This window comes from Vicugna pacos, chromosome 2, assembly GCF_048564905.1.
Source record: "Vicugna pacos chromosome 2, VicPac4, whole genome shotgun sequence".
NCBI lineage: Eukaryota > Metazoa > Chordata > Mammalia > Artiodactyla > Camelidae > Vicugna > Vicugna pacos.
In genome coordinates this window covers 86,609,543-86,632,678 of record NC_132988.1, presented here as the reverse complement: position 1 = coordinate 86,632,678, position 23,136 = coordinate 86,609,543, and the positions used below count along the sequence as shown (strand labels likewise).

At 34.8% G+C, this 23,136-nt stretch overlaps 1 protein-coding gene across 8 annotated transcripts in view; it reads right to left on the bottom strand.

The window, feature by feature from the left end:
* FRYL (FRY like transcription coactivator) overlaps nucleotides 1-23,136 on the bottom strand; it is a 226,746-nt gene that overhangs the window by 78,864 nt on the left and 124,746 nt on the right. For 6 of the 8 annotated variants that reach the window (XM_072944315.1, XM_072944291.1, XM_072944305.1 and 3 more), the window contains 12 exons: nucleotides 20,207-20,305; nucleotides 18,626-18,727; nucleotides 15,427-15,471; nucleotides 12,954-13,057; nucleotides 12,648-12,756; nucleotides 10,317-10,403; nucleotides 7,948-8,119; nucleotides 7,307-7,439; nucleotides 4,994-5,101; nucleotides 1,778-2,015; nucleotides 687-872; nucleotides 140-226 (listed from right to left, as the gene is read on the bottom strand). In XM_072944315.1, the coding sequence (XP_072800416.1) occupies nucleotides 140-226; nucleotides 687-872; nucleotides 1,778-2,015; nucleotides 4,994-5,101; nucleotides 7,307-7,439; nucleotides 7,948-8,119; nucleotides 10,317-10,403; nucleotides 12,648-12,756; nucleotides 12,954-13,057; nucleotides 15,427-15,471; nucleotides 18,626-18,727; nucleotides 20,207-20,305 (1,470 nt within the window). The remainder of the gene's footprint in view (nucleotides 1-139; nucleotides 227-686; nucleotides 873-1,777; nucleotides 2,016-4,993; nucleotides 5,102-7,306; nucleotides 7,440-7,947; nucleotides 8,120-10,316; nucleotides 10,404-12,647; nucleotides 12,757-12,953; nucleotides 13,058-15,426; nucleotides 15,472-18,625; nucleotides 18,728-20,206; nucleotides 20,306-23,136) is intronic. The other 2 variants (XM_072944308.1, XM_072944320.1) reach the window with 1 other exon arrangement.

Here is a 23,136-nt window from a genome sequence, read left to right as displayed (position 1 = left end):
TTTTAAAATGTATTTTTTTATTTTTAAAGCACTTTACCATTTTCAAAAATACTTTCTACTGCACGATATTTGTAAAAGAAATTCATGTATGTCTTAAGTTTTAAAACGAGACGGAATAGAATGAAATCATTACAGTTACCTGATCGGCCCCTGTGAGGTGGATGAAGCTCTCAAGAATGGATGGGCTCAGCCTGTCCATCACATCTATGGCTAATTCATCATCACCCTATGAATAAAGACATGACAATAGATAAACAACAAGATCCTACTGTATAGCACAGAGAACTATATTCAGTAACTTGTAATAATCTATAGTGAAAAAGAATTTGAAAAAGAATATGTGAATATATATATGTGTATGACTGAATCACTATGATGTACACCAGAAACTAAACACAACATTGTAAATCAACTATACTTCAATTAAAAAAAAAAAAAAGACATAACACATCAATAAAAACTAGGAATGTTTAAGAAAACCAGCCAAGTCTAAGTAAGCATTAAAAACTCACTTTAGCACTATTTATTGCAAACGAAATCAAGGGTAAGCTTAGACCCTGTCAAAAAGATCCTGTGATAAAGTGAGTTACACCTGCATGGTGAAGACAGAGATGGAATAAGGATGGTCAGAAGGACGGTTGTTAAATACTTTCATTAGACAGCTGAATGAAATACCTAAATCTTACCTTAGGTATTTCCAAAAGTGCAAATAAAGCCCGTATTTCTCTAAGTACACTGACGGCCAATCTCCTTGTGGCAGGTCGGCTGCTGCAGAGCGTGACAAGTGCAAACCCTTCGACCACATGGAATACACTGGAATACGGGCTCCTTTCCAGAGGAGGGGGATGAGAAGCTCCATTAACCACACCATGCTTGAAAAGTAAACAGACGTTTAAAAAATATATGTGTGTACAGACATTCCAGTAAAACAATTAATCAAGTGTAAGCAAATCATAAACATTATGGCTACACGTCTGCCTCAGCTCAAGCAATTTAAGTAACGTTTAATTTATAAAAATGTAGTTACATAGTGAAAAATGCACTTAATTGGCAGTCTAAACATGAATTCTGTACCTAAGTTCTATCATTGTCTGGCTACTTTGTAAAAGCCTTAGAGCTGACACTTAATCACTACTGGTCTAACATTTCTATGTGGAAAATGAGGGGACTGGATTGTATCCTTTGTACACAAGGTGTGGTCCAGCAGCACGGCATCACCCAGCAGCTTGTTAAAAAGAGAGATTCTCAGGTCCTCTGGGGATTTGTAGGCTCATTAAAGGTTGAGAAGCTGGGTTGGCTTAGATAATGCAGCTCTAATATTCCAAGGCTCTATGACTTATATATTATTATACATTAATCATTTGAGCACCTTTTATTGTTAAGAAGCCCACATACTGTTCCTGTGAAACAGGGACCGGTCCCTTTAATAAAACAATCAAATAACTCTATGGAAATCTACCAAAAAAGAATTTTTTTTTATTTTATCAGCTTTAAATATATTGGAAACAACTTAAATGTTAGCTAGAATTGCCTCTATTTTCTGTGGTCATTCAAAACTACTATCAAAAGAAGAAGGTTGAAAAGGTTAGACACACTAATGTTACATCTTTAGCATATAGACTATAGGAAAAGTTCAGTCTGAGGGATTATGAACACTTTGAAAAGGAGTAAAACTAATAAAACTTTAAGCTCTTGAGAAAGTCAATACGTCTTGACATCATTATTGGTCACTTACCACTGACCACCTACAGAGGGACACTACAAGAGCATTCGGTACCTGCGAGTCCTGGTTTTTGTTGTGCATTTGAGTTGCTTGTTTCCACTGATTTATTAACTGTACCAACATCTTTACAGCATTATCAAGCAGGGTGGGATGGACATCAGTCACTTCGCGAACAATGAAATAAACAAATCCTGAAAGAACATCCTCCCGCCAATCTGGAAAATCAAGCATTAGTGCCTGCAGAGTGTTGAAAGCCAGAGCACGCAGTTCTTCATCCATATGAACTGTGAGCCTACCAAGAACAAAATTCCATTAGCAAACCTCAAAACCTGCCGAATGGTTTTATCATCTAGAACTTAAACCCCAGAACTTCAAAAATACTTCCTCTCAATTGGTTTGTAGGAAATATGAAGACAGGAACCAAGGTTCACTTTTTGTGCTATATTCATCCTTATGCCGGTCTATGTTCGCTTGTTTAAATTCACATATCAATCTATTAACATCAGTTGGTATTTTTACTACAATTCAGAATAAATTTGATCATAATTCAAATGCTGTACTTAAGAAAACATAGATTGACATCAGAATTACATTTAAAAAAATTCTTTAATTTTTAAAATGCCATGTGTTATCCTATAATCAATCAAAACCTATGTCCAATCACGTAACACCTTAGCACTATCTCATATTTATTTAGTCCTTTACTATCATGGGAAAGGACATGATTTAGCTCTATCATTCCTTTCATGCTGCTGAGGTTACAGTTACACATAAGACGACTGTGAAGAAAGAAACACAACGAATCAAGATGGAATCAGTTTAACAGAAATAATTCTTGAAAGCGAGAATTAGATTAAATTTAGGAATAACTTCATAAATGAGGTGTGTCTAGAAAAAAATGTGTCAAACTAACACATAAGGCCTTAAAAGAGAGTTTAAGTCCAAATAAATCATAGGAGAGGCTGTATATAATTACCGTTTAAAGATATCAAAACTATATGAGGACGTGAATGTAGTATTAGTTAAAGAATTTTGACAGAACTTAAAGAAATGAATGCTAAATAAGGAAATCATAAAAGATGGCTGCAGTAGTGAAGGTACAAAGTTCTATTAATAAGAGTTTTTGTTTGGGGCTGAACAGGATTATTTCTGTGATTGACCATCAAGATGTGTGTGTCAGAGTTAGAAACAGCCTGAATGAATAAAGATAAGTAGGTAATATTAAAAATATGCCATAAATACATGCTTGGGCAGCTGGTAAGATGGAGTTGTCCTCAGTGACAGAGGAGGAAAGCTGTGTGATTTGGGTGAAAGGAGATATCACAGTCTTTACCCTGCTGAACTCAGTTCTGGTCATCACTAAGCCAACCTTCAACTGACAGTGAGACTGAGAAGAAAATGTATTTACTGATCGACAGACTTGGGAGTAAGCCATGAAGCAGCAGCAGCTGCAACAGCACATCGGAAACACCCACGGGGTCAGATCAGGGGTCTCTAGTCCAGTATTCTGTCCCTGATGGTGGCACCAAAGGAGACACTGTGCAGAAGAAGCTTGACTGACTCCATGCTGCTGACGTTAAAGGTTATTTCAACATCCCTTAAACCCATGGATTTACATCTATCTGTGTGACTTGGGGGATACGTGCACGAAGAGAATGACGTGGCCTTGCTAATTTAAGGCAGGGGAACCAATTAACCTTCCTCAGAGACAGCAGACAGGTCTGCAGATTTACAGTGTCTCTTTGCTTTGTTTGCTTGCTTTATTTCTAAGTAAATAAGACGTAGACATTACAATTCCAAATGCTAGGAGTAGGGGACAAAATCAGCAGACTTTAGAATCTTTCTTTCTGCTGAAATAAATTAATTAGTAAGTGAACATTACAGGGGAAAGAAGCAAAGGTAAATAGCAAAGCAAATTGTCAACACTGTTCAGATGTTTGCTCCTTTACTAGGCTCCCCTATCCCTGCCCCTTGTAGATGCAACTTCATTTGGATAGTGGGTATGGGCCGCCATCCACAGAGATGTAGGTGAATTAAACTGAGGTGGGAGGACACAGAGCAGAACTGAATGAGAGAGTTTTTATGGCTTTCCCAAGGAACAGCTTTATAAAAATTTAAGTTTCTTTTTTCTGCCTAGTGCTGACGGAACTTTGTAACTGTGCAATCTAATTCACAGCAAGAGACAGACTGGGAAGGGATGACTTTATCTCATGGTGCAAAGTTTCAAAATAACCGTCTTCTTCTCATAATCCTAAAAGAGACCAGTACCATTCAGTCTTTCACTGCAACCTGCAACAGTTGAGGCTTGGTAGTGTGAGGGTGTGTGAGACGCTAGCGGTTTTCAAGGAGGTAGAAAGGGTTGTTAGAATGATCTATTAACTGTTTACTTATCATGAATTTAACGTAGGACTGAGTGATGAGTGACCAGCAACCAGTAAACATCTTTCAATATGGTCAAGTATTACTGCTCTGTGATGGTCTCTGTACTTGGTTTTCCATTTAGGGCAGGGGGCCAGCAAACTAGGGCTCAAGGGGAGCTCCCAGCCGGGAGCCTATGGGAACAGTCATTCCCACTTCTTCATCCGTTGCCTTGGCTGCTTGTGCCCTACAATGGCAGAGATGAGTAGTTGTGACAGAGACCACATGGCTCACAAATCTGAAAATATTTACTAGCTGGTCCTTTAAAAAAAAAGTTTGCCGACCCCCTCTCTAAAGAGAATCGCCAACCATATCAAAAAAGCAGTTTTTCAAAAGGCCACTGTCTCAACTTAGAATTACCTTTGGGAGCTAGTACTTAAGTTTAGAGCCTAACAGAGGAAAAAGAGAAAAATCTGAACATTACGGGCTCTGCAATAAGAGAAAAAAGTGAAAATGGGACCTGATCACCACTTTAGGTGCGAAAGAAATGACTGTAGGAGTTAACACAATGATTAACTGCCTAGTGGGTGTCATCACACACTAATATTGCCATAGTTTAAGGGATAATGTGTTATATTAAGTCCAAGAAATATTACTAGATGGAAAGGCAAGGAATTTAAAAATAGGATTTGTAGGGGAATCCAGAAGAACTTTAAAAGTTAAAACATGAGTGGGGAGAACGTGTTTAACAAAACATAAAAGACAAAATGGGAGTTCAGACAGTAATCAAATAAAGGATTAAAATGTCTTTATTACTACTTTTTTAGTGATAGTGGTAACAAGGGTGGATTAGAAATTTAAAGAGACTGAAAGAGATAAAAATTAATGTAGCAAACAGTAATTCTCATTTACCTTGCTAACAGTTCAATGAGGTCAGTTCTGCTCATACCATCAGGAATCAACCTTGGAATAGCAGCAATACAAGTTCTGAACAAATCAATTTTGGGTTTTCTTTCCCCTCTGAAAAACAGATCACAAGAGGACTTAATAAGAGGTATATTACATACATCAGATGATAAAAGCAAACCTGGAAAAATTATTACATAAAATAGGACTCCATCACCCAAAGTTAACATATTTAATATAAAAAGAGCACATACAAATCCAGTAAATAATTATCAGTTTATAAATGGAGAAAAGAATATGCAGATGATTCAGGAAAAAAACACAGCTAGCAAGCAGTAAAGGTTCTCCATAGTTAGAAAACAAGCATAACAACCACTTAACTAATAAACATTATTTAAGTAAATTATTTATAATTGTTTCAAATAAAATGAAATATACATAATTTAAAATATTTAACCATTGATAATATTTAATTATTAAAAATAATCAATAATATGACATTATTAAATAACCAAGTATTAGTTATTTGGGGAGACCTATAAAATTAACAAAAAATTTTCTTTCATTTAATATCATATACTAACAAGGGTCTTAGAAAACAGACATTTCCATATACCACAGTTGGTTTTGTTTGTTCCCAGCTTTTTATGCTACTTCAGCATGCACATACACACACAGATAAACGTTTAAAATTTTTATATAATAAAATGTGTGAAGTTTCGAAAATCCTGGTTCCTCCAAAGGCTTGATACAATTTAATTCTACTGTATTTTCCCCTAGTTATTCAATGATTTTATTTATTTATTTAAAATATCTAACCTTTTATACACTGGTATTTCGGTCTGTATTTCAAAGTGAAGCTGTTAGTTAATTTATTTTACCCAAATTGTTCTTCAGTTGGTCCAACAAAATAATTCTTAGATAGAAAAGAATTTGGATGTTTTAAGAGTTTGGGGGGGTAGTCAGTATTCATTATAGTAGCAATGGGTCTATTACTTACTTTTAGAGATTTTATATACAGTCAGTCTTCTCGTTGCTTGGTTCCAATATGCATGAATTTCAGTTACCACAATTTAGTTAAGTAATACCAGTCCCCAACAATGTGGTTCAGTTTTCAGTTACCACATATTAACTGTAAGTAATTGTCCAGCCAAGCTTCCCTGTTAGCTCTTCAGTCTACAAATCATGATGTAAATAGCAGATGTGTATCATAACCAGTGATTCAATCACATCACTTTTTTCAAAGTCTGTTGTGATTGGTCACTGCACATCCGTTATTTAGTTCACACGTACATGGCAAAGTGTGTGGCTGTGTTGCTTCCTTGTCTCCAGGGATAAACTCAGGTGACATTTTACAAAAATGGATAATCAAAAGAGAAGACTGGCCAACACAGGTGAAAGGACAACAAAGAAAGAAAAAGTGAATACTGGACGTGAAATTGGAATCAAACATGAATGGAGTTACAGGAGAAACAGCAGACCCGGGAATGGTGACACTGCTGTCCCTGAAGAATCCAAACATGCAGCCAGAGGAACTCAGGGAGGGCAAACTTATGGGCATAAATGAGGAAAGTGTTTGTGATAAAAAGGATGAAGACCTCCCAGAGGAAGTAATGCCGGAAAAAAAAAAAAGCTCTCAGAGATATTAGCATATATTTGTATACAGTAACTATATATTAATTGAGAGACAGAATATCCAATTTGGTCATCGAAGACCTATAATGCAGATACTAACATCTAAAAAAAAGTCCTCTTATAAAGAACATGTAGATACTTCCTTGCAAATGAAAGAAGGTTGCCATAAAATACATCATTCTCTTGGAAGGAAGTCCCCAATAATTAGGGGAAAAATGTGGGTTACAAGCAGTGCTGGGGGTGGCGTGGGGGTGAGACGAGGGACCGTTTCAGAAAAGCTATGCATACATTATTCCCCTCCATGCCCTCGGTTCCAAGAGATTTGCAGGTTTTCTTTTTTGTTGAACAAGACTCTGGAAAAAAGAGCATTTGCCTAACTTCATAAACCAATCACATCCACACACATCTGGGGTAACTAGGATTTATCTATCACTCGTAGAATAAGCATAAGGCCTCATCACTGACAACAAACCAGATGGATCCAGGATGACCTTTGTTATCTCTACTGGTTTGGCAGCACGTTAAAGGGTAATACTGAGCATGTGGAAGGAATCGTTGCACTAAGAACTACAGGACATGGTAACGGGCGAACTCCAGAAGAGAAAGTAAGGAAACGAGCAAGAATCAACCCTCTATATTTATGAAAACTGAAATAGCAATGAAGAGAAATAACTGACTACGTACGTAATCATATCTTCCGGCTCCTTGTTAGACATCTGCACACTAGTCATGCACATTGGTCTCCCAACTTCTTTGTCCAAATGTCTGAGAATGCTGTCTAACGCTTTTCTCACTTGAGGATAGTAAACTGACATTCCTAGGGGAAAAAAACCTCACAGTTATAAAATGGCAAAAATTAGATGAAGAATAGTTACAGTTACCTTCTGTATAAAAATAAAAGCCCATCAACCTTTAAATGACACTAATGTATTGTTGTTGCAAAAGAAGGAGCTCTGACTTCAACAAACTCTTCTCCCTGGTGCTTAGCTTCAGCATATTGGAGAAAATGTGTAAAAATTATGTGCACAACTGAAACCAATTTGAAGGGAGGACAAATGCAGTGAATAGTATCATGTAAGAAAATATTTAACCCAGAAGACTTTTAACCTGAAAACATACAGATATTGTGGGAAAAAAAAAGGTATTCATTTTTGCATCACTCTGTGCACTGGAATAACCAGGCAAATATATACATTCATAGGTAAATATGTGCATTTATATATTTATATAGGGAAATATATACCTTTTAGATTTGATCGTAAACTTTCATAAATGAATATCAAACTGTATCACAAAACGATTTATTTATTCCAGTTAACACTAACCTATGACTTTTGCTTCTTCATCTGTCAAGGTTTTATTGAGGAAAATTTTCTTTACACGCAGAGTGTTTCCTGAGGGAAGGATAACTCCTGTTGTTGGCATTGGCGGCTCCCCATCTTTCTGCTGCAAACTGTCCGCTATCACAAGGAAGACTCTGAGGCCTATGTTCATTCTCTTCAGAGAAAAAAGTTTCAAAATAAAGAAGTCAGAGTGTCAGAAAATTGCCTTTTTTCATGCGAAAAAAACACCTCATGAAGTAACACTGGAGCACGGGAGGAAGGAAGACAGAAGAAAATCTTTCTGTCTGACATTTTTAAAACTAGTCCAGGCATTGGAGCTCGCTTTAATACCAAATTTCCAAGTGCCACCCGTTCACTTCTGAGATCAACTGGCTATCCTATTTTCTATAAAGCTTATTTCAAACCCCTTCCGTCCCGTCCTCAACTCTCCTACCCTGATACCATGTACCCCTCTCTAGGCAGATGATTTGTCTCCCACTTCACGTCAACTTTCCTGAATCTCTCACTGCAAAACCCACTGATCTATCTATATCTGCACCTCTTCTTCCTCTCCTTTGCACTTGTGACAGCTGAGGGGGTGCTGGTGTTCTAGCTGTTAGAAGCCTGTCTGCTCTTGCGTTATCGGGAAAGAACACTATCAATTATCCCTTCTCTTTCTTGCATCTGCAACATTTCCCTTTTAACTGAATATCTGATTCCCATTAACTATACTCAGATATCTTAGTGGAATAAGCCCTCCCCATAATACTTCCCTCTCACTCATCAGTGACCACAATGCTCAGAACAGTGGGCATTTTTCTTGCATCCTATTTTGACTTTTCAGCAGCATGGGACACTGTCAGATATTCCTTCTTCCCCGAAACACTCCCTTTCTTGGATACATCTGTGCCACTGTTGGCTGTGTCATCTCTGCCCGCATTTCAGATTTACTCTCCTTTACCTGCATATTAAATGTTAGACTGCTTCAGGACAAATTCCTAGCCTGCCTTTTCTTATCATTATGTATTTTCTCCCAAAGTAATTTCATGTATTCACATGGCTTCAGTTACCACTGATACCACATCATCCACTAATATGAAGCTTCACTTCTCTGAACTTAGACCCTCAGTCTAAGTTTGCCACTTCTCCTTGGATGTTAAAAAGATGCCTCAGATTTGCCATGTTCAAACCAAATACACTTTCCCCTCAAACTTGATATGTTTAGTGTTTCTTTTCTCAGCAAATGATCTTCTCTCCATCTGTATCACACCATCTCAGCCCAAGCTGTCATTATTTACACCAGTGGTCCCTAAAATGAGTAAATGCATCCCCATGGGTGTGTAAGATTGTTCACTGAAATACAGGGAAAAAATAAACCTTTAATTTATACTTTGGTTATGTAAATAAGATTAAAGTTTTAAGCTTTACTCCTTTTTATATATGACATAATGCTGGCACCCTCCCTTAGTCTAAGTATCAGGTGGCCACTTCACATCGTCATAGAAGACATCTTGATGGGAGTGGGAAAGTTCTACAATGTACTGGGGTTCACAGAGGTGTCCCCAAATATTCAGTCTTTCAGTAGATTGCAATTTGTATGATTTCATTAAGTGGATTAATGGATGACTTTATCTAGCTTTAACTAAACTAGCTTTCAAAGTTAAAAAGATTCCTGAAAATAAATACAGATTGAAGATAATTCTAATAAAGTAAGCCTGTAAAAGATGACAACAACAAAATAGCATCACTGACATTTTTTCTACTTTCAGTATGAGAGTTCCAGTGAGGAAAAAACTTAATTTCAGAAATGAACTTGTTCAATGGAGAGAATACTTTTAAAAATGGTATTTAAGAAAATGTCTTTCATTACGGGATTTTTGTTGCTGAAAACCATGCTAAGTACATCATCTATAAAAACACTCATCTCTGCTCACTTTAAAAATCTGGAAATAATTATTAACCTATCTTAGAAATTCTACAAATGAAAAACTTCAATAACTTTCCAACTCATTTGTTAACTACATATATATATCTCTAATGGTTTGATTATGTCAAGGACTAGTATAGTAATTTAAAAGAAATGAAAGGAAATATAACACCTATTTCACCTTTTTATATCCTCCAGTGTCATTAGTCTGATGGGTAATTCATCTGCAAAATATTTTTTAAAAATCTGAAAATTTAATGTCTAAAGGGTGAGTAGGAATTTACTAGTGAATAACAGGGTCAAAGAAGTAGGAAACAACATTTATTTTAATTTGTCTTTAACTAGGAATATGAGCCTAGGAATTCTGACTTCAGAAATTGTGCCCTAAAACAATTTTTTAGAAATTATACATGATAGTATATTACTACATTACAAATTTTTTTACCTCTGGATTAATGGTGAAAGTTTTAGCAGATTTTCCAACACTGAGAAGATCAAATATTATTTCTTTCATTGCAAAATCCAAACGTTCCTAGAAAAAAAAATCAATTAAATCCTTATAACTTTCTACTACTATGGGCACACCTTAGAGACATTGCGGGTTTGGTTCCAGACCACAATAAAGCAAACCACACAAATTTTCTGGTTTCCTAGTGCATATAAAAGTTATGTTCACACTATATTGCAGTCTATTAACTGTCTAACAGCATTATGCCTAAGAAAACAATGTACAACCTTAACTAAAAAAAAGTACTTTATGCTTAAAAAATGCTAACCATCATCTGACAACACAGGGTCGCCACCTTGTTTTCAATTTGCAAAAAAAATGCAGTATCTGAGAAGCACAATAAAGCCACGTGCAATAACATGAGGTCTGCCTGTACATGTTAGGTATCATGTTAAGAATTATACAAATGGGGGGAGAGGAGTGGGAAGGGATAAATTGGGAATTCGAGATTTGCGGATACTAACGACTATGTATAAAATAGACAAACAACAAGTTTCTACTGTAAAGCACAGGAAACTATATTCAATATCTTGTGGTAATCAATAATGAAAAAAATCTGAAGAGGAATATATGTATGTATATGTATGACTAAAGCATTATGCTGTACACTAGAAATTATAACATTGTAAACTGATTCTAATTCAATAAAAAAATTTTTTTTAAAATACAAATATAAAAGGAATTATACAAATAATGGCAGCACAGGTCTATGCCCACAAGAAGGTGTTGAATCTAGTTGGACGAAAGACAAATACATATGAATTAATGTTAAAAAATATGATTATAGATATGTTAACTTTCAAATGATCTGTTTAATACTCAAACCAGCAGGATAGAAGTTTAAACACTCATTTGCCAAAAACAGATTCAAGATTTAAGTGAAGGAAGTCTCAAAACAATGATGAAAGGAAGCCTGATGATGACAGCTGGCCATGCGGCAGGCCTGGAGAGCAGGGAGTTTGTACTGGGACTGAGAGAACAGGGCTCCAGGAAGGTGCTCTCCAAGAAACGCAGTTAACTAGTAACAGCAACGATCTTTGCGAGGAGCTTTATCACTCTGGTGGAGTGTTGCTATGCGCTGACTAATGCAAGGGGGTGGGTACGATCCCAGGGGAAGTGATGCAACCAAATGGCGAAGGTTTTCTGAACAACAGCTCGAAAGCATAATCTGCTTTCATTCATCTTACTGACACCTTTGTACTTGTCTAATTATCATCAGTCCTGTGCTCCTTCCTGCAAATAGAAATATATTCATTTAATTTAAATAATCCTTATTTCTTCACTGTCAGAAACAATTATGGGTCATTGATATCGCCATAGTTTTAGTTCAGAGAGAGCTCTATGAATATTCTGGAACCAAAGTGTTTTTTCCTAAACTGAGAAGGTAACTCTACCTATGCTTATCCAGGGCTGATGACCCAAAAGAGAATGTGACCAAAACCATGGATTTGCTTCCTCAGGCCACAGCTGATCCCCTTCAAATAAACCTTCCATTACTGCAAAGGCTAGAAAGCTAAAAGTATTTCTTAGGATGCCTGTGAACTTCAGGATGGGGCTTAGACCCAGCCACGTGATATACTCATGTGAGTCTCTGGGAACCGGGGTATGAGGGGGTGGGGAGGAGCACAGGCAGGAAGGGATGTATTTCACTGGGCGGGATGGCGGGAGCAGCATGCTTCTAGCTTGTCTAGTTCAGTTAGGCTTCCTAATTTGGCAGCTTTTCGACTGCGGTAGAGGCAGCAGCTTCCTTGGTGGCCCAATGCTATAGTTTCCTCTGGTTTTCTATGTATTCCAGAACCAGTTTCTTCAGTCCTATTAGTCATTCTGTGAACTCTCCAGATTCCTTAAAAGATCTCTTTGGGCTCAATCAGCCAGAATGGATTCTAGTGTCTGTACCTGAGAACCTACATTAATGCAGATTATGAGAACTATGTTCCAAAATCTTTCAAGATACGCAAGAACTAATTAGTAAATGGACTAACAGGACTATGAGACACTTTTTCAACCTTTCCTAAATTAAGTGCTTCCACTCGTGGGTGTCCTTTTCTTCTCCAAGTGTGTAGCTCAGTGATTTAAACTTTATTTTGCATACACACAAAAACCATTAGCATCATTTAGTTTTTACTTTTTTAAGCATATTTTTATTTTTCACTATTCAATATTAATAAATGTTTTGTTGTCATGCTTTGAGGTATGTAACAAATTTTATGACTCGGGGTTATTCTTACAACTTACACAGATACACATACTATGAAGTGAGGTACTCACCTGAGCAATGAACTGAATGATCTTCACAAATATATTGAGAGGTGTATCACGGGGAACCACGCTACGTGAACCTTTTGGAAAAAGTGCTGACACTATGCTCATAAGACGACTAGAGGGAAAAAAGGTTTAGTCATAATAAGATGATGAAATTAACAAAACAGTAGCAAAACATCCTTCTAATTCTTTATAACATGTCAAGAGGCTTCATATTCCTTCTCAAGGTATTTATAATGTTAACTAAAATTCCATAGTGTGATTTTTTACCAAGATGTTATTTTAAATACACTTCAAAACAAAGGCACTCACCTTTGAGTTACAGTGTTGCTTTCACATTTTATTCTAATTACATAGACCCACAACAATCTATACAAAGATTCCAGTGCAACTCGAGACATTTTAGGATCTTTATTCTGTTTAGAAACAAAAGAGAATAAAAATAAGCTTATTTATTACTCACAATAATTTAAGATCAATTATATTCTTTGTCAACAGCTAAAAGCCCTCTCCCTTCCCTTTCTCATTCACTCTAAAACAGGTTTAATTTGTAAGTATATTTATTTTCATATGGTAAGTATATATTTGGTATATGGTAAGTACAGATAACTCAAAAGCAACCATAAATAAGGCAACTCTGAGTCATTCTTTATATTCTCAAAACAAAATAGTAAAATACTAGAATTATATTACTATTTCTAAGAATTTGAAAATTATACACACTTCAACTTACCTGATGGTAAATAGGTCACAAAACAATACTGACATAATGGTGAAAGGATTACTCATCTTCACCATAATTCACTGCAGCCCATTTACAGTTAAAATTTAGGACACCAAATGTTGTTACAGATATTTGCACTTATGAAATAATGCAAAATATTATTGAGTGATTATCCTTAAAAGAAGGACTACAGAATGGTGGGTTAAGAGCATGTACTCTGAAATCAGGAATGACTGGCCAAACCCCATCCGTGGACACTGTAATACTGCTTGGTGACACAATTTTCGCATCTCTAACATGGAGATAACATGGTACCTATCTCACAGACTAAGGAAGTATGAAAAGCAGTGAGAACACTGGCCTGGTATATGTTAAATGCTCACTAAGTGCCAGGTGTTTACTTTTCATTTTTAATTTAGAATTAGAACATAATTATTTAAAATTAGAAAAGTATTCCACTTCAATCACAATTTGATCAGCAACCCTTTTCTTCATACTAGCTATGATAAAAAGTGAAGTTCTCAAATGACAAGAGTTACAGAATGAGATTTAATTATAAATTTTGAAAATGTAGCTAATAATCACCTTTATTAGGAAAAACTATGCATTTATTAGTTCTAGGATACATTTAGTGGTATAAATGAGCATTTATTTAATTTGGTTTGAGGGATTTCTTGTTGTTAAACAATTATTTTATATATAGCAATGGACAAAAGGGAGTTTTAAAATTCTAAGTATTTTAGCTACTTCTATTTTATGTTTTCTCAAATTATAGAATAATAGACATCTACTACGTATGACGAAAAGCAGTGCAAAAAAGATTACCAATGCAGATTTTTAAAAAAAAAAAGATAACCACTAGAAAATATAATTTTGCACATCTATGTGTATGGAGATTTGATATTTAAATTCTGAAGAGGATATCAACTACTCAGCCTGTCAGAGTCTCAACATGGAATCCCTCCCTCCACTGACAAATCGGTGATTCCGACTTTCAAATACATTCCCCAAGTAGCTTTCTATTAACTTGATACTAATACTACAAAGTATGTTACTAATATTAAAAACCAAGCTTTTTGCAGTACTTTCTTTTCTATCATGTAACTTTCATTTCCATCACTTAAATGCAAGATCTCAGAGTTCAATTAGTTTTATGCGCATTCCAAATAATGCTTTCATGTTGTTAAATTATATTTTCAAAATATGAGTACTAAAAATAATACAAATTATATATTAAAAATATAAAAGTCCAATTTCACATAAAATTCTTCTCATATAAATTGTTAACAAAGTATTTGGGTCATCTTATGTGCTGAGGTAGTTGGCAAGAAATAAAATTTGATTTTCAAACTTTTCAAGATGGACTGCTGTGTTTTACAAAGCAGACTTGTTTTATAATGAACAGTGCCAAAATAAAAAGTGACAAAAATTGATAACTGATTGTTTATTTGGTCACTACAAAGCTACTATACATATCTGAATAATAAAAACATCCTTAGTTACAATTTTGGTCTAATTTGAATAATCAGATTACATTAATAAAATCCAGTAGTATTAACATATAATAATGTTTTGATGTCAGTCAAATATGCTCTTTGGCAGCAATCATTTTAATGTTTCCTCCCTTTTTTCCTACTGAACAACAAAAAAAGATTTGTTTAAAACTCAAAACAGTAAGATTAAAGTTTTTTAAAGTATTGGATCAAAATCATATTCAAAATCTGGGCTACTGTCTCCTTAATTTCATGGGAAAATGTTTTTTAAAGTATCATTTATAACAGCTAATATAAATTCAACAGAATATTTTAAAATTGAAGATCAGGTTAAAAATCAATGTTTGGTATCACTGCTACCTCTTAAAATTTATCTTCCCGGGGCCACATTAATATTAAACCTTTGGGAGAATGCTCCTGCTGTGCGCTACTCTTCTTCTGCAATATGAGAAGCAGGTTTGAATAAATACGTGGGACATGCAATGCAGCAATGGGTAAATGCGGGGGGAAAAGCCACACTTAAAGGAGATAAAGCAATATTTTACTTTGTAACATCAACACGACTCACCTGGAGTGTTTCTATTTGTTTTCTGATACTGTTGTTAGATGGCATCTAAATAAAGCAATGTGAGACAGCAAACATAAACATGAGATGCAGCACATGCATGTTAGATGAAAATAAGCACAAAACAAGACAGCTCTCCACCAAGGTCTCTATTTAGAAGAAATTTGAAATTTCCAAGACAGTGGCTAGAAACACTGAGGGAAAAATTTTTTTCTGTAATTTGGGCATCACGGGATACATCTACAACACTTAAACAGAGAGAAAAATACGTAAATTTTTAACTATCTAATTTTTCCTCTAAAAACACTGCATTCGTTATCAGACAAGTTTCAATTTTCAAAAGGAAATAAGCATATATTGTAGAAAAAATCTTCAAATCATTTTTATATGGCATCTACTCTTACTTCTCTCTCTCCCTCTCTCTCAATTATTCTTCAGAAACTTTAAAATCATTTTTCACCTAATGACCTCAACTGACATAAAGATAGGCGAAGAGGAAACTACCAAATTACGTATGGGGCGAAAATCATAGATTCAACACTTTCAGTGAAAATAAACTGATAATCTCTTATGGTATTTTTGGACCTACAGACTAATGCTCATTTTTCGCGGTCACCAACTTCAAAAGTTGGCAGGGTAATTTTTTAAACATGGTGTAATATCTTAAAGTGTCTTGAAAATGTGTCATATTTATTCTTATGACTACAGGGAATACTGCTTTTTTAATACCCCAGAACTATAGCCCAAATATTTTAAAAAATATTCAGTACAGCAACATTCTTTATAGTACATTAGTACATTGAAAGGTAACGTGGTAGGCCAGAAAGATCAAAAGTTATGGCACTGGATGGATTTAAATGCAAATTCTATCTCTATCACGTTTTGGCTCCCTAACTTTGGGTTACTTATTTATCTTCTTTCAGCCACAGTTACAGTTAACAATTAAATGAGAAATTATACTTAGAGACTCTAGCCTGTAGTAAATATTAATAAAAATTCATTTTTATTTTAAGAAGTAGTTGACCTAGGAAATGGAAAAGTGTCATAGATTTTTTTTATATCAAGAGATTACTTGAATAATAGCTATCATCTTTGAAAAGCATGAGGTAGAGCCATATGTAATGGCAAGGAATAGAGGTAATGACAAAATATTTTTAAATAGTATATAGAACAGCATATGTGGTCTATATTTCGGTTAAGTATCTACATATCCTTGTATTTACTTGTACGTTCCATAGATAACACATTATCAACAGCTCTCCTTGGGGTTAAGAATTATGTGGGAGATTGTCACTTTTTGCTTCATATGCTTATATAGTGTTTGAATATTTAATAAAAAGGTCACACAACTTCTAAAAAAAAAGAGAGATTACTTGAATCTCAAAACAAAATCAATTTAGGTTAAGACCTTTATCTTGGACCGTTTTTTCCTATACACAAAACAAGTAAGTTACACCTGCTACAACAGATCACTAGCATAGCTTTCCCCTGAATGCTCAACTCCTTACCTCAACTACGCAGCATAGCCACAGTATCTAAAACTTAACAAACAGGAACCAATTCATGAAATTTCTGCTGAATAGAGCCTTAATGTAAGTTAAGGGTTAATGGCCAAGACAACTATGTTCCAAATATTCATGCTAAGTGGCTCTTATCTTCTTTGGCCTGGCAGATTAACACAGCCATTAATGCAAATGGACAATACGCCAGAAATATTTAATAGAAGGTAAGGGTTCAAAGAAAATAGAGCATTTTAAATGAAAGCCTTAAGACAAAAAAAACAGTTAAGGTACTGCGAAAGAATTGCAAATATGTTAGGTGGAAACGTATATATATATATGTATATATATATAAAAACATTCCAACAAGCAACAGAAAAGTGTGAATTGTCATGAAACAAAGCAACCTTCCAGAAACACTTAAATGCTTGTCTTAAAATATTTTATTAGAAGTTTGAAGAATCATACTACCCAGCAAATGATCAATTAATTTACTTTCAGTATCTAAGTCTATACAAATTATCAAAATCAGGACAGAAAACAATATGATGTACTTAATTAGATAAAACTTATTTTCGCATTGCATGACATTAAGAATTTAACCAGCTTGATTGTTTTTCAAAGACTTCTACTTTCTGTATACCTTACTAGGAAATCAAGGTATTTTTCAAAATGATAAACAAAATCATAGAAAAAAATCTAGGATAATGTTGTCCAGTGGATCATTTCTGAAGTGAGAAAGAAGAGGCAGCCCTATTTCTCACAATATCATGATGAACTGTAGGGCCAGAGACAAGTCATTTAGTCTCTCTATGCCTCAATTTCATTGTCTTCAAAGTATAAGGTTTCCAGTCGTAACCCTAACTTAGAAGAATAACAGGAAATAAAATACCATGTCTGCCATGTTTCTATAACACATAAGCAAAATGCAAATATATTCACATATGCATCAAAAAAGTATTCAAATCAAGCATTCATATGACATGCAGATGAGGAATATCCCCAAGTTGTGTGTCAGATATTAACTGTACTGTCCACAGAAGAAAAGAAGATCCTATTTAGATCCTGCGAGCAGAGTATCCAGGGAAGATAATGATCCTTATATCTCATTGTTTTGTTTTCCATAAGAGACTGGACCTGGACCAAATAGTGTCAAATAGTGTCAGGAACAATTATCCCTTGATTCAAGTCAGAATCATTTCAGGAGATTTCACATCCATGTGGATTCAGCGTCTTTCTTTTAGATCTGGCTGGGCATACTTACATTAAATGTGCTTTTAGTGATATTTTATTATCAAGGCTTTTTTCATATTATTCAGGTTCGAGCCAACATTACTGAATTTTCTCGAAAGAAAACACAAAATAAGGATCTAGGGAGTTCTGTAAGATTAATTCTCTGAAATTCTAAAGGAGTTTATTTATTAACAAATATTGCTAGATCTAAGATAATAAAAAAACAATTACTAAAAATACATAATTTTGCATTCATTCAGACCAACTAAATTTTTAATAAGAAGTTTATTCATGTCTATGCACGATTCCCGGTAGAAAAAATGAAGTATGTATAAGCAAAAGAATGTGGTACAGTATTACTATTCAAATGAACTATAGTATTAAAAATTTTATTATATACTGTTCAGTGTATATGCAGAAGTGAATATACTGTAGTCAGTATTTACAGGTCAGAAATGAGATTGTCTTACCTTTAAATGTGACAAACAGTTCTGTAGGAAAATATGCCAATTATTTAAAAAAAACTGCTTCTGACTGACACACAAAAGGCAGGTAATTAATGGATATAGAGCCTACAGGAGAAAGAAGAGAATGAACATTTTTTCATGAAAAAGCACTGGATATGTAAATTATATTTCAATCACTTTCATAAACAAAGAAATTCTATAGCAGTTTTCCCATTTGTAATAAGAAATACAATCCCTGTTTATACCAGTTATAAAATTCTGGTTTTTGAAGTGAAAAAAAAAAAGTGAATGAAGGACCGTAAATGGCAAAATATCCTTCTTTTTTATGGGTAAGTTGTATTCCATTACATATATATGCTGCATCTTCTTTATCCATTCATCTATTGATATGCATTTAGGATGCTTCCATATTTTGGCAATTATAAATAATGTTGCCATTAATAGCAAGATGTATGTATCTTTTTGAATTAATTCTTATTTTGTGGTTGGCTTTATACCTTTGATAACTATGTAAGTTTAAAAAGCTAAAGCTCTAAATGTTCTTAGAAACAATGAACAGTACATATATATAAATTTTAAAAATATATGAGATGTATATATATATTTACATGTACTATATTGTATATGGGCAGTCTAATTATAACAATTCTACCTAATAAAACTGAAAAATGAAAAAATTGAAATAAAAAAAAAGAAAGAAATATGATCTTGTGGAGTAATCTAACTAAGAATGACAAAGGGCAAATTTTCTATAAGAACAATTTCTTGATCTATCACATCTCCCCAGGTTAGAAATATGCTATTATTTCTCCCTAGACCCACTGTTCCCTCAACCAGTACAGTCACCCTGGGATCAGAGGACAGATGGGCATTAATGTTTCAGCTTTCTATTTGTAAGGTGTGTGACTTCAGGGAGGATACGCCAAAATGCTTGAAGCCTCACTTTCCTAACATGTAAAGTTGAGAATCATATCCTATAGAGTTGTGAGGTTTAAAATAAGATAAAGAATGCAAAGCACTTAGCTCAATGCCTGGCACAATGTTTATTATTATTATACCTCTATCTTAAGTGGCCAAGTATTTGTCCAATTCTCCAAGCTTTCTCCAAGCTGCATAAAAATTCACAAAATAACCCCTCAAAGTTACTGGATAGTTAAATGGGGGATAAAATGCCTTAAATCTCTGAATAGAAAAGATGTAATTAGACAGACAACAGCTCCTAAATAGTCATATGCTTCAGAATACAATTCATCACTAATGTAAAATAAATGAGTTTATGGTTTAATGTACACCCAACTTTTCCTGTATTACAATATATAATTTAAAGCATGTGTCAACACAGGTAAATACCTAGAATGAAGTCTGAATGACCTATCAAACACAGAGCTAGTAAAATCAAGAACAGAAAGTTGTTTAAAAAAAAAAAAAAGGAGGAAATAGATATAAAAAAATTTGCCCTTCTGTTGCACTTTGGATCTTTTCCAATTTCAATTTTTACAATTCTCTGAAAACTCTACTAAATTCATAAATCAATTACTAAAACTCCTAATTAAGTATGTAAAGGTTTGAAATGTTTCTCAATACCAATGAATGCTTCTTTCTGGAACTCAGCTCAAAAGTAGTCTGATAAAGCATCTCCACAAAATTTTTCAAGCAGGGAACATTCACTTCGTTTTTAACAGCCTAGGTAAGAAGATAATACAAAAACAAAGAGAATGGTTACACACGTTAGACTAAACTATACCAGGATTACGAGACGTTTCTGTAAGGTATGAAATTACAGTTAATAATTCACTGAGTATCTGATGCAAGTACCATAATGTGCCAAACGACCAAATGTTAAGTACATAAGATTAAACCTGGTCCCTGCCCTGAGAGAACAAGCAGAGAAAGAGGCATCAGTGAACAGGCAATGAGGATGCAGTCTAACAGGAGCTGTAAGAGGAAATTAGTGCTCTCAGAGCACCCAGAAGGGGCCCCTGTGGAAAAACTGCACAACGAAGTAACATCTAAGCTGAATCCAGGATTTCTTTACCTAAAATACTGAAATAGCCTCCCACTTAAGCTCTCTGGCCTTATTCCCACTGCTCTGGCCCCTTGCACTGGGATCCAGCCACACTAGCTTCCTTGCTGTTCCAAGAACACGTCAAATACGCTCTTGTCTCAGGATGTCTGCACTGGTTCCTTCTGCCTAAGAAGCTCTTACTCTCAATACAGCAATGCCTTACTCCCTCATTCCTTTAGTTTCTGCTCAATTGTCACTATCTCTTTCAAGGTGGTGGTCCTTCCTAATCACTCTATTTGAAGTTTTAACTCCCTTACCCACCCTCTTCGGCCATTTTTAGGTCCCCACCATGTGTTTCATGCTCCCCATTTTCACATCCATCATACTGCATATTTTACATACTCACTTGAGTTTTCTGCACTAGACTTAAACTCTGTAAGAGCAGAGAGTCTTTTCTATCTTGCTCATTGTTGTACTCCCTGTGTATAAAAGATGTCCTGTCACATAGAAAGCCCTCAAAATAGTGAATAAATTAAGTAGAGTCCAACAAGAAAAGGAAGCTGGGGGTTATCAGAGAGGCAAGAATGTTTCAGACAGAAGGAGCTCTTTGAGCAGAGGCTGGTGATATAGGCTGAACTGTCCCAAAGTTCAGAGATTAAAGACCTAACCCCACATACTTCATAATGTGACCTTATATGAAAATAGGTCATTGCAGATATAATTAGTTAGGATGAGGTTATACTGGATTGGGGGTGGGAGCTACTCCAGCATGACTGGTATCCTTAAAAGGGGGGAGAAATTTTGGACAAAGACATGCACATGAAGAGAACACTATATGAAGATGAAGGCAGAGATCAGGGTGATACTTCCATGAGGCAAGGAATGTCAGAGATTTTCACTAAACTTCCAGAAGCTACGCAAGAGGCCCAGAACAGATCTTCCTCACAGCACTCAGAAAATCAACCTGCCAACACCTTGGTCTCAGACATCTAGCTTCCATAACTGTGAGACAATAAATTTTTGTTGTTTAAGCCACCTGCTTTGTGGTACTTTGTTAGGGCAACCCTAATGAACAAAGAGATCATAAAAGCAAATATGGCATAAAAGAAGAATTAGGCAACATATAAGAATGGAGCACAGTCAAAGGTCTTCCTACAATCTGCTCCTTTTGATGAATTATCTTAAAAACATAATCTCAGATAGCTGGCAAGAACAGATTTTCAGACAAGGAGGAAGCACAAACAATCTGGGATGGATAAGCAGTAATTCAAATCATTTCTAGGAAAAGAAATTGAAGTACATGGTAATAGACTAAGCTGACATGGTTTTATAAATGATCATTTTCTTTTCGGTAAAGTGAACCTATTCACATGGTTAAAAACTGAGGTAGGAGTGGGGATGGGGAGCTATCTGACTCAGACTACTTACAAACTTATAATTAATGACTTCTGTTTATATTCATTTAAAAAACCCATCAAATATTTAATTATAAGCAAATATTCAAACCAGGTAAAAAAAAATCATGCCAACTAATATGATAGCTATCATCAATATTTTAACTTCTTAATTTTTCTTACAATTCTCTGTTCATCTTTTCTAAACATGGTCTAAAGATAGAACCTGAATACCACAGACCAATCCATATGAATACATAAATTATAAATAATTAATTCGATGTTTAAAAATGAAAGCAAAACAGTTAAATTTGACTCTCAATATGAAAATAAATTTCATTATTAAATTTTTAAAATAGAATAAAACCTGGATAAAGTGAATGTTACCAACTTGCATTTCTAGCCAGGATGGTGAAAAGGGGGGGCTAGTTAACCCTACGATCTGAAACAACCAAAAAATGAACGAAATATATGAAGTGACATGCAAAACATTATATACATCAGTCAACAAAAGAAAGTAACCCCTGAGGAATGGAAATTAAATAAGGGAAGCCCTTTAAAGGTCACCAGCTTACTGCTGTGTGAGAGTTTTCAGGGAGCAAACAGAAGTATACCATTGTGCAAAGTTTTTACAAATAAGTGGTATTATTTACTCAATAATATTACTTGAGGTAGACAACAATAAGTTAAAGATGTAGACCATGAACAATATAATGATAAAACAATGAGATAAGCCAAAAAGGAGATGAAAGAGTCACAAAATTATTCAATTAATTCGCCCCCCAAAAAAGCAGAAGAAAAAGGGAACAAAGAACAGATGCGGAAATAAAAAATATAATCAGAAGATGACAGATTTAAAATAACATTATCGAAAATCATATTAAGTGTATGTGGTCCCCAGTTAAAAGGCAGAGACTGTCAGACTGGATAAAAAAGCAAGACCCTGCCTACAAAAAAATAGTACTTTAAATATAAAAACGCAAGTAGATTAAAAGTTAAAAAATGGAAAAAGATATACTATCCTTACACGATCAAAAGAAAGGAGGAGTGGCTAAATTAGTATCAGACAAAGTAGATTTCAGAGGAAAGAATATTAGCAGGGATAAGGAAGGTTA